Source organism: Dasypus novemcinctus, chromosome 6 (genome assembly GCF_030445035.2).
Source record: "Dasypus novemcinctus isolate mDasNov1 chromosome 6, mDasNov1.1.hap2, whole genome shotgun sequence".
In the NCBI taxonomy this organism is placed as follows: domain Eukaryota; kingdom Metazoa; phylum Chordata; class Mammalia; order Cingulata; family Dasypodidae; genus Dasypus; species Dasypus novemcinctus.
Genome location: NC_080678.1, coordinates 108,857,635 through 108,872,946, shown reverse-complemented (window position 1 = coordinate 108,872,946; position 15,312 = coordinate 108,857,635). Strand labels below are relative to the sequence as shown.

At 51.9% G+C, this 15,312-nt stretch overlaps 1 protein-coding gene across 1 annotated transcript; it reads left to right on the top strand.

Annotated features, from left to right (window-relative positions):
* The first annotated feature begins 2,613 nt into the window (after positions 1 to 2,613).
* Positions 2,614 to 6,478, top strand: LOC131278925 (growth/differentiation factor 2-like). The gene is made up of 2 exons (XM_058299562.1): positions 2,614 to 2,638; positions 5,553 to 6,478. The coding sequence occupies exons 1-2, from the start codon at positions 2,614 to 2,616 to the stop codon at positions 6,476 to 6,478; spliced, it is 951 nt and encodes a 316-aa protein (XP_058155545.1).
* Positions 6,479 to 15,312: the final 8,834 nt, after the last annotated feature.

Below are 15,312 nucleotides of genomic sequence, written 5' to 3'. Positions count from 1 at the left end.
TGGGAGACCCATGCCCCTCCAGTGGTGGCTGCCCTCATCTGTCTCATCTGTCAAGCACCACCCGGTTGAGACATGGCATCGTGGGTAGTGTTAGCCAAATCTTACAGCTTCCTAAGGCTCGCTCATGGATAAACAGGCTCGGGAGGAGAGAGTAACATGCCCACTGTCTCACCAAGGCCACGGCCACGTCCAAGGCTGCTTGATTCAGTGGCTGTGTGGCCATCTTCCCACCCCCCAGCTTCCTGGGTGGTGCCCCCCCACCAGTCCATTCATTTTGTCCCAGTGGCAGTGAGGGAGCTCACAGTCAAGTAAGCTTCAGAAAGAAAGGTAAGTGTTTACTGACAAGGTAGGAAATCATTTTTCCTTAATTCCAAAATATCAACATGCCTTTGTCAGGAGAGCAAAAGGTTCCTGAGGTCACTCAAGTACATCAGGCAGCTGGAGGGGACAGTGTGGGGGCATGCAATTGCCCCCAATTCCTAAGTTTCTCCATCCCTTAAAGGGCCAGGCCTCTTAGAGGGGAATCCATGTGCTAAACAGAAACGTTACAATTGGAGAGCCAAAAGCCTCAGGCGTGGGAGACACTTTTCAAGAGCTTCTGATGCCACCCTTGCACTTCAGGAAGGTGGAAACTGAGTCCTGGTAGCCTGGGATGTCCTGCCTAAGGCACTCATAAAATGCCTTAAGACCGATGCTGCTCCTGTGGGCAGGCTGAAAAGCGTGGTGGAGGAGCCCACGGAGGGCTGGGGATGGCTGAGAAGAGAAGCTCGATGGCTCCACAGAGGGATGGGATGGGGCTACGTCCCAAAGGAGGAGTCAGGCTTGGCCAGTGGCACAAGGACAGTGCAGCCACCCACTCATGCGATGGCTCTCTGGGGAAGGGTGCTGACGTCATCAGGTGCCAAGGAGCTCCAGCAGTGGTTTTGGTGGGAAGACGAGCTTGTGCCACTGGCTGAGCTATGCACCCAGCATGAATTTAGAGAATTTACTTCCTTTCACCGAAAGTGGGGAATGTAGACCATGCACCGGTCCCCACTGCCTTCCGCTTCCTGCTCTGGGGCTGTGATGCTCAAGGAAGCTTCCATCTACCTGCTTCTCTCCAGCATTCTCACTCATGCCTCCTCCTCCAAATCCTCCCAGCAGTTTCCTTTTATGAGGGGTGGGGGGAGCAGGTGAATGGAAATATTTATGCATTCAATTACTTAGCACTCACTAAAAACCGTGCTAGGCTAACACACACACTTCATTTTACGAAAGCCTCACCCTCGTTTCCTCTTTTGTCAGAAACAATGCGCAGATTTGAGTGTGCATCGGGAATCACCGGGAGGGCTTGTGAAAACAGATTGTTGGGCCCCTGCCATCGAGGATCTGATGGCATTTCTAACCAGTCCCCAGGTGCTGCTGCAGCCTTGGGTCCAGGGGCCACTTTGAGTGCCACGTCTCTAAGGGACGCACTGGGCGCAACCATGACACAGCGAGCGAGCTCAGTACTTACCACGTGTGAACATGAACCATCTTAGTTTGCCATGCCACTACAACAAATGCCACACAACAGCTGGCTTAAACTACAAGCATTTACTAGCTCATGGTTTCAGAGGCTGGAAAGCCAAAGTCAAGTGGCAGCAAGGCCATACTGTCTTCCCAAAGTCTATAGGTTCTGGTGCTGGCTTGCAGCAGGCCTTGGGGTTCCCTGACTTGTATCTCTGCCTTGTCACATGTTGATACCTTTGACCCCCCCTGTGGCTTTCTCTGACTTGCCGAAACTTTTTCTGGTTCTAAAGGCCTCCAGGGACACAGCTCCATCAATCAGAAGGCCCACACTGAAATAGCATCTTAGAAGATCAAATTCACAAATGAGTCCTGGCTTCATGGACAGTGCATCTTTGAAGGTTCCTATTTATAAATGGCTTTGCACCCATAGGAACGTGGATTCAGTTGAAGACCATGTCTTGTTGGGGTGCCCGGTTCACTCTACCACCAGCCAAGAGCCCCGGAGCCTGGGCTGCCAGCTGGAAAGGGCTTCACTCCAGCTCTGCCTGGCCCAGGCTCTAGACACAGCCTCAAGGTGCCTCTGGGTTCCGTTCCACTGAGCGCCGGAAGCTCACACAGGGACAGGTGTCCTTCTAGAGATGCCTCCTGGGGCTGAGAGGGGCTCCTGACCCCCTGGGGTGGCCGTATCACAGAAACTTAGGCCCATCCATCCCCCCCTCCACAATGGAAGGCTGAGGCCAGGGCCACAGCTTCAGGAGGGAGGAAGCTTCAACAGTCCCTGACAAATGTGGGGAGTCAGAGCTGGCCCTCTTGTTAAGTGAATTGTCCTTCTGCCCTGGTGCTTCTAGGCCATGGCCTGCTGTGTCAGGGGTCCTGGAGGATGAGGCGATGGAGGCTTTGTTAACATTCACCCCAAAACCCAGGCCAGAGCATCAAGAGCAGGCAGGGGGCCTTGGTGATTGCCTGGCAGGACCCGGCCTGCCCAGCATGGCCCTCCCGCAGGGAGCACCCTGAGGTGTCCAAGGACAAACAGAGAGCTGAGCATGGGAAGCTGGCCCTGGAGGGGCCCCAGCCCTCCGTGCCTTCAGGGCAGCCTCGCCGAGCACCTCCACTAGCCTAAGGATGCAACAGCTCAAGCCAACAGCTGGTGAGCGGCCCGGGTCACCGTGCAGCTGTCGAGGGAAGCCAGCCGAGTGCTGCGGCTCAGGACACAGGTCAGCAGTGGCAGAATGTCCTGAGTGGGCATGACGGGCAGTCAGGACTGACCCAGGCAGGGGACAGGTAAGCAGGAAGGCAGGGCCTCCCTGACCGAGAGCACAGCCATGGCAGAGGCTCCGCAGAAGGGGAGGGGTGGGACAGAGCCTGGTGGCTGTCCAGGTCGTGGAGAGAGCAATCACTGCCTGGCACGCCCTCGCTGTGTGCCGAGCTCCACGGGGTCGCTGTAGCACCCTCGCAGTACCAGGCCTGGGCGGAGCCCTCAGCCCTCTCCCCAGATGCTCCCACAAGGACAAACACCATGCCTGAGCATGGTGGCCACTCCCTGGACCAGCAGGGGAGTCAGCCACTGCTGTGCTCCCCAGAGGCTCAAGTCCAGATGGAGGTGCAGTCGCCAAATGTGGGGAGAATATAGCCCTGCCTCCCTAGTGATCAGAGACGTGCAGGTTCTTAGGGCCCAATTTCGGTTGCTCATCCCTCCCCTCCACTCCTTTCCCCCCTCTTCTCCTCCCTCCCTCTCCTTCTCCTCTCCTCTTTCCCCACCATTCCTATGGAGAAACACAGCTTATTGAGTCCCCAACTAACCCGCCTATTTCCAAACTTTGAAAGTGTCTAGTTCTCCTTCAGGAAAATGTTTCTGAAGTTTAGGTAACATCCTTTAAATGAGAAACCTTGGCAAAAAACTAATGTAGGTTCAAAATAAGTTCCTAGGAAGACTAGAAGATAGCGGATGTTTGCCTCTGGTCAATGCAGTTAACTCACTGCACTGGCCGCCCAGTGGGGTGAAATGGTTTGCTGGAGGAGGGGCCAAGGCTCGCATGTGCTGAGGGGCCTTGCCCAAGGTCAGGTCAGGGGCTGCATGCCCACTCAGGCCCACTGTCCACACAGGGCAGCTTTCCCTCCACTGCCATGGTCTCCCAGAACCCCCAGGCACTGACCGCCCCTGCCCCTGGGCTTGAGCCAAGGTTCTGCAAGCAGGCAAGGGCTTGGCAAGGTGCCACGGGCTGGCAAGATCCACCTCAGCCTGCCGGACTTGTGCCCATCTGGCAGCGTGGTTATACGCCTGCCCGGTGGAGCCCGATAGCCCAGTTGTCCAAAGGAAGAAATCTCTGGACTTAGGTGAACTCTCCTGGTTTTAAACAAATGTGGTCAGCAGATCCCCCAGACGCTGCCAGCGTCGCGCCAGACCCCGGGGCTCAGTTGTGAGCCCCACTCTGTGGCGAGGCCAGGCTTCTCTCTCTTCCTTCCACCAAGTCCCCTGAAGCTGCATCTGGCAGCCTGGGGCCACCTGAGTGACCCACCAGAGCAGAGCACCAGCCACTGAGTCACCTGTGGCCGGATCCCAGCCCAGAAGTGGCCAGCACAGCGTGGGTGGGGATTTAGCTTCTCCCCAGGTGGGTGCAGGGCTTGGGGAGGGTGGGGAACTGTTTCCCTCATGTCTGCCCGCCACCCCAAAGCTGCTTCTGAGGACTGTCGAAGCACCCGCACAGTTCAGCTCGCACTACGCAAACAGGCAGCAGCTGGGCACAGCCCACGGGAGCCCATGCGGGGCTTCTGGCTGGGAGAGAGGACCCCGAGCGCATGGGTAGGAGGCTGGGGGGAGGGGGAGGGACGGACAAGCTGACCGAGTGGGCAGCCAGGTGGAGTGGGAGTAAGCTTCATGTGGCCCCTCACTAATCTGGGAGGGAGGGAAAATGAGCCTCATTCCACACAGGAGGAAACTGAGGCACAAAAACATTCAGGATGTCTCCAAGGTCATAGGCCCAGTAAGGGGCAGAATCACAGTTTCAAGATTTCAGTCTGCCAGATGCCAGGCCTCCCAGGTTTTCACAGCAGCGCAGGGTCCCCACACTTGTGGTCACCGAGCTGGTGCTCAGAAAATGAAAGTGCTCTTCCCTCTTTATGCTCGAGCCAGGGTGCAACAGAATGTGCCCGTGGCCGTGCATCACCCCGGGAGATGTGGGAAATTGAGACAGTTTTGCTGCTAAAGGGAAAGCCCCATTTTTGCCTGAAATAGCAACAGAGTTGAAGCCAAGTTTTTATGCCCCCTTAAAACACTACGAAAATCATGCCTTTCACTTGGCTTGGAAGATGGCATTCCAAGTGATCTCTAGAACCATTTTAGGTGTTCAGATTCCCAAGGTCCTAAGGCTGGGATTCCCGCGTCCTCATCCCAGAGTCCCTGCTTTAAAATCACACTCAGGTCTTCACTCTAAAGCTGACAGTGTTTTGTTTTGGTTTTCTTTTTTTGCTTATTTGCTTATTTTATAATTTTTAAAAAAATAAGGACATAAGTTTATGTGATACAGTTAAGGACATTTAAATCCCTAGGCTTTAAGGTGATTTAAAGTGAGATGTGCACACTTAGGCAGTTAAATGTTCTGAACCAGCATTTCCACATCTGTAAAACTGGAATAATTAGATCCCCTCGGAGTCAGAGTGAAAATGAAACAGACATATATTTGGCAAAACTCCTCATTCAGTGCTGCCTAATGGATGCTCGTAAACAGTAGGAACTCTCCTCCCGATTTGAGGCATCTTCTGCCTCCTTCTTGGGAAGGCCCCGTGTGTTCCTTTAAAAAGAAACACAGATCCCCGGTGCCACTGATAAGGATAGAAGCGGTCACAGAAGAACACACAGCGAATGGACACAGAGAGCAGACAACTGGGGGGCAGGGGAGAAATTAAAAAAAAAATCTTTAAAATAAATGAAAAAATACTCTTAGAGGCTTACGTGACACCAAATCAGGATTTAATAGGGACAAAAATGTCACCAAGAGCCCCACTCACTGGCGCTCTGAGTCACGGCCCAGCAGGAGGCCCATCACAGTGTATTTGCATTTCAGGTGCCATCTCCACTACTGCCAGGGAAGACAAGCCCTTCCAGAACCACGTCTTGCTCTTCAACATCTCCATGCCCAGTCACGAGCAGATCACCTGGGCCGAGCTCTGGCTCCACGTGTCCTGCCACGGCCCCACAGACGCCTCTTGTGAGCTGAAAGGAAATGTTGCGATTTACAACATCCTGGACGGGGCTGACTCCGGGGATGGCTCAGTGGAAACCAAGACCTTTCTGGTGTCCCAGGACATCCAGGGTGAGGGCTGGGAGAGCTTCGAGGTCTCCAGCGTGGTGAAGCAGTGGCTCAGGGAAGACACCTCAAAGAGCAAAAACAAACTGGAAGTGAGGGTGGACAGCCCCCAGAAGGGCTGTGATGGGCTGGACATCGCCGTGCCCCTGGGCTCTAAAAACCTGCCCTTCTTTGTCGTCTTCTCCAACGACCGCAGCAACAGGTCCAAGGAGACCAGGCTGGAGCTCAGGGAGATGATTGGCCATGAGCAGGAGGACGTGCTCAAGCACTTGTCCAAGGGCAGCCCGGCTGGTGAGGGCGAGACTGGGGGCCATGTGGCCGCACCGTCGTCCTCGGCCAGGCACAAGAGGAGCACCGGGGCAGGCAGCCACAGCCAGAGGTCCTCGCTGCGCGTGAACTTTGAGGACATCGGCTGGGACAGCTGGATCATTGCGCCCAAGGAGTACGACACCTACGAGTGCAAGGGCGGCTGCTGCTTCCCGCTCGCCGACGACGTTACCCTGACCAAGCATGCCATTGTGCAGACGCTGGTGCACCTCAAGTACCCCATGAAGGTGGGCAAGGCCTGCTGCGTGCCCACGAAGCTCAGCCCCATCTCTGTCCTCTACAAGGATGACGTGGGGGTCCCTACCCTGAAGTACCACTACGAAGGCATGAGCATGCCCGAGTGTGGGTGCAGGTAGTACCCGTCTGTGCCACTAAACTTCTGCCAGTAGACTGGGGAGGGAAATGGGCAGGGGAGCCCCCACACTGCCTGGGCACTGAGAGGCAAGGACTCCCTGGAAAAGGAGAGGGGCCACCTCATCTTCCAGGCCAAGGCTCGGCCTCCCTCCCACCCCCCACGCCCAGAAGTACACACTGCCGAGCTCAGTCACAGGGGAAGAAGAGGGTGAGAGGACATGGAGGGACATGGCAAGAAGGGGAAGGCCTGGAAGGGCCTCTGGGGTGCAAGGGGGGATGATGGAAAGGGGGCAGGAGAAAAATAATACCGAGTGGGCTGAAAATTGAACTGCAACGAGCCAGCGGAGGTGAAACATGAGAGGGGATGTGTGTGGAAATTACAGGCTTTGATGAGGAAGGGGCATCTTCTTATAACCTCAGGGAATGAAGGAGAGAGGCAGGGGCCATGTGCTCCACCTGCAGAATCTCATCTATTCTCCACAGCCCAATGAGCCCGGCCTCGCCAACACCAACCTATAGATGCAGAAACCGAGTGCAGGTGACAAAGCCTCTGTCTGTGGCACGAATCCCACCCAGGCCATCTCCAGGGCACCGCTGTCACCAGCAAGTCACCCTATAGTGAAAGAATGAGGGGACACGTGCCAGCCGAGCATGCCAGGCAAGGCAAGCTGCCACCCGGGTGGAGCATGCCACCCTGGCTGGTTCGCTCATTATGTCTAGGGTATAATCTGACTGCTTCATGCTGAGCTGATTCAATGGCTGAATGTTTCTTGCTTGTTTGTTTCACTATCAATGAAAACCAATCCCCAAAACCAACATAGAGAGAGGACAGGCCAGCAGGTCCCAGGCTGTAGCAGGCACTGGGGTCTGAACTGTCTGACCCACCAGCACACAGCTTCTATGGCCAGCCATCCATGCAGGCTGCCCTGTGACCCAGGGGACACTTGCCCCAGACTCCAACCACCTGCATGGGTGTGGCTGGGGAGGGGCAGGGCATGGTTTATCCCACTTACCCTGATGGAAGTGGCAGTTCCTTTTAGCATAACCACAGCAAGGATTGCATGGGGAGACGGCTGGACTGGAATCTGCTGGAAGGCATCTACTCTTGCTTTGGCACCTAGGACATCCCTATTTTTACTGCTAGGTGCCATGTCCTCAAGTGGTAGGATGCCCAGCCCTCCTGGGTGAGGGCCTCATTCTTATCAGTCACAGTATCTCCTGCACTTGTAGGATATCTTGACAAAGTCAGGCCAAATGTCCTTCTCAGCCCCTGTCCTGGGCTTGGACCACAGGACCAGACTCAGCCCCCAACACCCCAATTGAACACAGTGGGGTGAGGAAGGATCTAGAAGTGGAGGAGATTCTGCTGGCCCAGGCAGAGCTCTAGGAGGCTTAACGAAAGCTGAGAAACTTCCCTGGGTGAACTCCCAAGTATATTTAAAAAAAAAAAATTGGTTTGTGTTCAATGATTACACTGAACTGATGAGCAGCATTAACACGAAAATACAATAAAATGTTATGATTGAATTACTGGGGCCATAGAAAATATTAATTCATGGGGTGTTCTAGGCAGTGTGGGACAACAGTGGTGTTCAGGCTTGAACTTGGGTGACAGGTATCTTCCTCCAGCCCTGGCAGGGCATTTCTGTGACTGCACAGAAGGTGTGATTTGGTAAGAAAGTAAAAAACTGGCATCAGGCCCTTGCCTCAAGGTGAGACCCAGGCCTGATGGCCCTCCGGCTCTCCCCTGTGTCCACCCTTCCCCACAGGGCCCCTGGAGATGTGACCTCCCTTTCCCTAGGGAAGGGATATGGAGACACAGGTGTGCATGAGTGTGCATGGACAGGGCCTTGGGCACCTGCAGGGGTAGACGTTGGCAAGTGGTGGCCCCTGTGAGCTGCCCGTGCCCTCCTTCACCAGCCCACAAGTCAAGGTGGGGACATTTTCCTCTCCCCATTTAATAGCCAGCTCAGGCCAATACCAAGGCCCAGGCTCTCTCTAAGAAACACAGATTGGCCTTGGGTCATTGCTCCTTGGTCTCCAGGGTCTCCACAAATGGCTCCCTGCAATCTGCCAGCACATAGTTTCCATATATGCTTCTACTCCATCTCTGCTCAATGTCAAGCTCAACCCAAAACATGGCCCTCAAGCCCAAACCCCATTCTCAGTCCTGGGGTGACCACCGTGGTCATCCCCACCCAGCTCCAAGATCCCAGTCTGACCTTTTGTGAGAGCCCAGTCCTAATGCCACCTCTCTCTGGCCCCCCTCCTGGTCTCTCTGGGTTTTGATCTCCCTGCCTTCATGGTACTCTGAAGCATTTCTGCGGCATAGTCGTCTGCCTGCCACTAGGAGCTAGCTGGACCTTGTCTTATGCTGCCCCAGTCACTCCCCAGGGCCAGAATAGCCTGTGGCTCAGGACAAATGGATTTGGACACACGTGCTGGGACAGGCATGCAAGGAGAGACCAGGGCAGCTGTATCTGGCTTATGTTTCCCTGGGTTGTTCTTTCTGTCAGCTTCACCGAAGCGTGTTCATCCACAGCCCGAGAGCAGGAATGCAACATGGTCATGCTCTGGAATCTTTGACGTGTGTGGTCAATTAACCTCCTGCCCAATGACCTCCACTTTCAGTGCTGCATTTGTGACTTTTCAAAGTATTTTCATCCTAATTATAATGGGATGGGGAGGTTATTGCTCTCCCATTTAGGAAGAAGCTGAAGCCTGGCAAAGCCGAGGACCTGTTTCCAGTCACAGGATGGGGACAGCAGGGCTGGGTGTGCCAGGAGCAAAGGGGGACTTGGAGCCAGAGCAGAGAGTGACATGCAGACCCAGAGACAGGCAGAGGCAGAGACAGAAAGAGACAGAGCACAGGGAGAGACAACGAGGTGGGGAGATGGAGAGACAGAGCAGGGAGGGTGCCAGGGAGGAATGAACACAGACGTTTTTATTCCAACATTTACAAAGATGAGGCAGAGGCTCTGAGAGGCCTTGTACTTTGCTCAGCACCACCAGCTGGGGACTGAGGGGCCCAGCACCCCCATCCCACTGTGGAGCTCCCAAGCCTGCATTCTCCCGCCTGCTCTCAGGGCAAACTGTTTGGAAGCTCCAGAGCTGTGCTTTTGCCCTTTGATGCCCTCTTTACCCCCACGCACCCAGGAGAGTGCCCCCACCCACTGAGGAATGACCCAGGCTGTAGTCACATAAGCCCCCCACCCTCCTTTCCTCGGGAGAAGCAGATACACAGCACTATCCCCTTCACACAATGCCCCAGATTCAGGACCACCAGCCCTCACATGCCAAGGTCTGGGTGAGGGGCTGGACACTTACAGCCAGGGATCCCCAGAATGCCTCACCCCCAACTAGGGATACATGGGTGTTACCTGCAGGCACAGAAGGCAGTGGACTGCCTATGCACCTGCCATGTGCTCCCCCTCCTGCTCCTGGTACCCCAAGACCCCCCACACTGCTCTATCCTGGGCCCTACCCTCCCCTAAGCCCTCCTTCCCTGCTCCCTAACCCCAGGCATCCCACCTTCCCCTGGGCCCTCCCTCTCCCTGGCCCAGCTCCCATGGGCCCTGATCTCATGAGCCCTCTTCCAGGCACTCTTTCCAGGCCCCACACCCCAACCCTCCTTCTCCCCCTGCTGCAGCCAGGCACTGGCAGGGCTCTACTTGCCTTTGTCCTTTTGGAATAGGGTCTGTTAAGGGGTTCCCTATCCTTGTGGCTGGGTTCTCCTCCAGAATTCATTCAGAATCAGGGAGCCTGGGCCAAGGATCTCTGGGTGCACATGGCAGCAGCCTGGCTGGCCCAGGTGGGGGAGGCAACCTGCCTTCCTCCACTGGAAACGCCCTTCCTCCAGGGCACCGAGGCCTGCTCCTATGAAACCTGCCCCCACTCCCGGCACACTGCTGCCTTCCTCAGCCTTCTGCTCAGCATGCACCCAGGTTCCCTGGTCCTGGAACCCAGAGAGGAGCCCCTCTTAGACTTGGGATGCTCCCTTCCCCCTGGCTCGTGAATACTGGGAGAGGTGGTGCCCATCTTCAGAGGAAGAGCAGAGGCTCAACTGGGAGGAGGCTCAGAGTCCAGTTTGAAGCCAGAGTGCCAAGGATGCCCACCTCTGTCTTCAGCTCTGGTGGCCCTAAGCACCTGAGGCTTGCTGGCCTCTTACCCACAGGGACCCCACCCAGTGCCACGCTGGCCTCTTACCCATAGGGACCCCACCCAGTGCCACGCTGGCCTTGCCCATCTCGAAAATTCTTCATCTGGTCACAAGGACCCCGCATTTTCATTTTGCACTGACTTCCCACACCCCAGAGACACTTGGGATGCACCCAAGCCTCAGGACTGATTTGTTGTGGGAAAACAGCAAGGAACATGGTTTGAAGTTGAAACATTTCCATAATGCAGACAAAAAGTGCAGGCTTAGGAACACCGGGCCTTGACTAGATGAAACACCATCTGGTCAGCATGAAAAAATGTTTGTGTGAGAAGGCATTTGAACTTTTATGACCTGTACCTTATTATCATAAATGTTGCACCTGCCCTTATTATAGTAAATAATAAACAGCTGCCTGTTAGTTCCTAAATAAATACAATCTGGAAACTAGGGTTAACAAGTGAGTCCGCTGGTCCCATCTATTTTTTTTAAATATTTATTTTTTTAATGTATTTCTCTCCCCTTCCCTCCCCCATTGTCTGCTCTCTGTGTCTATTCACTGTGTGTTCTTCTGCATCTGCTTGCATTATCCAGCAGCACTGGGAAACTGCATCTCTTTTTTGTTGCATCATCTTGCTGTGTCAGTTCTCCATGTGTGTGGCACCACTCATGGGTGGGCTGTGCTTTTTTCACACAGGGCACTCACCTTGCAGGGCACACCCATTGCACATGGGGCTTCTGTATGTGGGAAGCCACTGTGTGGTGCAGCACTCCTTGTGTGTGGCAGCACTGCATGTGGGCCAGCTCACCACATGGGTCAGGAGGCCCTGGTAGATGGGTGCTCTGTCAGTTGAGCCACATCCACTTCCCAGTCCCATCTTTATTTCCACTCTTGTGTCTTTCTGTCCTTCTATTTCTTTGGTTCTGCATCACCTTCTCTTCGTGCAAACCTATTGCTGAGCTGGTCTCAGCAAGTGGTGCCCAACATTGGTCTTGAAGGAAAAATAATCACTTCAAGTGAAATTAAAGGTGTTGTCCTGGTGCAGAACCCTGAGTGGTTTAGCAGGCCTTCCAAGTCCTCAGTGAGTAAGGACACTCTCGGGGATTCTAGCAGGGTTACACTGGGAAATGGAGCAGTTCAACAAATCTCACGTGTGTGTCTGTCTCCTCAAACAACTCCTCAAGGCAGGAGGAGCCGAGGCCAGTAGGTCTCATATTTTAGAACTTTTACAGATTATAGAAAAATAATGCTCATGGTTCCCAGCAGTAGGAAGTTTAGAATGAGAAGACTGGGAAAGAGTAGGAAAAGAGTTTAAAAAAAAAAATTACATGTACAAGGTGTTCTGCTTCCAGTTACTATTTGGTCCACTTGGACTATTATTAAATCTATTTTGGAACCCTTGAAAACAGAAGATGAGGAAGCGAAAAATGAAAATAGAGAAAGTGAGGAAGTTCCTCCCACTGAATTTTTTGATGATGCTAAATCTAAAGTTATTTTGCCTTCAGCTCCTCCATTAACTGACTTTAGAAAGTCACTGCCTACCCCCCCATGACACCTCCTCCCCCTCCTATGCCCGGAGATGCTCAGCCAAAATTGTCAGCTTTACAAGAGAGTGTTTTACAGGCTAGGAGGGAGGGTGACTTGGAGTCACTTCAAATGGCCTTTCAGGTCACCATACAAGAAAGAGTAGCTTCTGGAGTGGGTCCTCAAAATTGGTATGGAATTTACAAGTTCACTCATGAGTCCTTCCCATTTAAAATTTTGAAAGAGTTAAAAGTAGCAGTGCAACAATATGGTCCAAATTCTCCTTTTACCTATGGTACAGTGCAGGGGCTTACTGAAGGTGCTAGGCTGATCCCAGCTGACTGGTCTGCATTAGCACATATCACCCTAGGGTCTGGAGAGATTTTACAATTCAAAATCTGGTGGACAGATCATGCAGAGATTCAAGCTGCTCATAATAGAGTCCATAATATTCCCATTTCCTTGGATCAGTTAGTGGGGATCAGTTAGTGGGGGCAAGAATAGATCAGCAATTAACAATGGATGATCAAGCCATCACACAGGTCCGTTGCTGTTGCTTAAGGGCCTGGGAAAAAATTGAGGCTAGAGGCCAGCCTCTGGTGTCATTTCAAAAAATGTTACAAGGACCTAAAGAATCTTACCCTGATTTTATCGCTCGGTTACGAGAGGCTATCAAAAAACAGGTCAATAATTTAGAAGCTACTGATACTGTTTTGAAGCTAATGGCTTATAAAAATGCTAATCAGGATTGTCAGAAAGCTATTGGGATTATGAAAGGTAAAGTGGATTTGACTGGATATATTAAATTGTGCCAGGATGTAGGGACAGAGGGCCACCATGCCACCATGATGGCTCAAGCTATGGCAGGAATAAAAATCAATAAGTTCTCTGGAAAATGTTTCAGTTGTGGGAAAATTGGTCACATGAGAAAAGATTGTCAGAAAAAGTCTGAGGGAAAAACTGTCACCCAGACAGAATATTTCTGCTAGGAAACTATTTGAGCCATGCCCCCAATGTGGTAAAGGAAATCATTGGGTTAACCAATGCCAATCTAATTACCATAAGAATGGCACTCCCTTGCCAGGAAACTTCCAGTGGGGCCTGCTCCTAGCCCCATTCTGAAAGGGAGCTTTCCCAGTTCAGCAGTGCAATCCTGGCATTCCCAGATACTCCTCAGTGCACTTGACTTATCCCCCACCATGGCAGGAAGCACAGATATCCCTGCAGCAGAACCTGTTATGTTGCTTCCAGAGGATACCCCCGTCTGTGTGAAAATGGGAATAAGGGGACCTTTACCAACTGGCATGGTCAGACTTCTCCTCGGGAGGGGCAGTCACACCTCCCAGGGAGTTAGAGTGAATACAGAAGTAATTGACTGTGACTATGAAGGACATATTCAAGTTATCATGTCCACCTCAGTTCCCTGGAAAGCTGATGTTGGAGATCACATAGCACAATTGTTGTTGCTCCCTTATGTTCCTGTAGGAGCTAGTAAGAAAGTACGAGGGAAAAATGATTTTGGAAGTACAGGAATAAAACGAGTATTCTTAAGTGAAAATAATTTTAGAATCTCATCCCACTTATGAAGTAACCATCAGCACAAATGATTTAAAGGACTTATTTATTTATGTTTTCTGTTTAGGCTCCTTTACCTTTCCCACATTTATTTTTATTTTTTCTCTCTTTATTTTTTTAAAATGTTACATTAAAAATATATAAGAGGTCCCCATATACCCCCCATCCCCCTCACCCCACTCCTTCCACATCAACAACCTCTTTCATCATCATGGGACATTCATTGCATTTGGTGAATACATTTTGGAGCACAGATGCACCACATGAATAATGGTTTACATTGTAGTTTAGATTCTCCCCCAGTCCACCCAGTGAGCCATAGCAGGACATACAAGGTCCACTGTCTGTCCCTGCAGTACCATCCAGGACAATTCCAAGTCCTGAAAATGCCCCCACATCATAGCTCTTCTCCCTACTCTCAGCAGCTACCATGGCCACTTTCTCCACATCAGTGCTACAATTTCTTTCATTACTAATCACAATAGTTCCATAGTCCAATATGGGTAAGCCCACTCTAGTCCATATTCTATTCCTCCATCCTGTGGACCCTGGGATGGTTATGTCTACTCCACCTCTATATGGAGAGGGCGCTTAGATTCCACATGAATGATGGGCGAAATTCTCCTGCTTGCAGTTGTAGGCACTCTTGGCTCCCTGGTGTGGTGGTTGACCTTATTCACTTCCCTGTTAGCTGGTCAGGGTAAGTCCAATAAACCAGAGGGTAAGAGTTACAAGTCTGCTGAGGCTCAGGGCCTGGCTGTCACATGGACAGTCCAGAGATTCAGGTCTTTTGAGTATGCACCAACCCCAGTGCCAACCACATGTCCAGTAAAGGTGACAGAAGAGGCATGTGTAGAAAGGTCATATCTGAGTCCAACTCCATCACACTCAGGAACACAAACTCCAAAGTAAAGGACTTATTGATACTGGAGCTGACATTTCTATCATTAGTTCTAACCATTGGCCCTCTGCTTGGCCATTACAAGATGTATCTATTTCTATTGTGGGACTTGGCACTCCCACAGGTTTAAAACAGAATGTGCAAATGTTTCATTGTCTGGGACCTGATGGACAACATGCCACCCTGCAGCCGTATGTTGCAGACTTACCTATTAACTTCTGGGGACATGATCTATTAGAACGATGGCAAGCTGAAATTTACACTCCCCAGGTTAGCCAGTATAGCAAACAAAGTCAACAATTAATGAGGAAACAAGGGATTTTCCAGGGGTAGGATTAAGTAAGCACCACCAGGGAATTGTTAAACCAATAGATTCCACAGCTCATGGTAATCATAAAGGATTAGGATATTCACTTTTTCCATAATGGCCACTGCTCAGTCTACCTCCTTGAACCGCCCAAACCCATTCCTCTTAAATGGACTACAACCTCTCCAGTTTGAATTGAACAGTGGCCATTAACCCAAGAAAAATTGGAGGCGCTCCAAAAATTAGTTAAGGAACACTTAGATAAGAGGCATATTGAAAATCTTTAGTCCTTGGAACTCTCTGGTGTTTCCTATTAAGAAAAAGCAGGCAAGTGGAGGCTTTTAAAAGACCTCTGAGCAGTTAACACAGTCA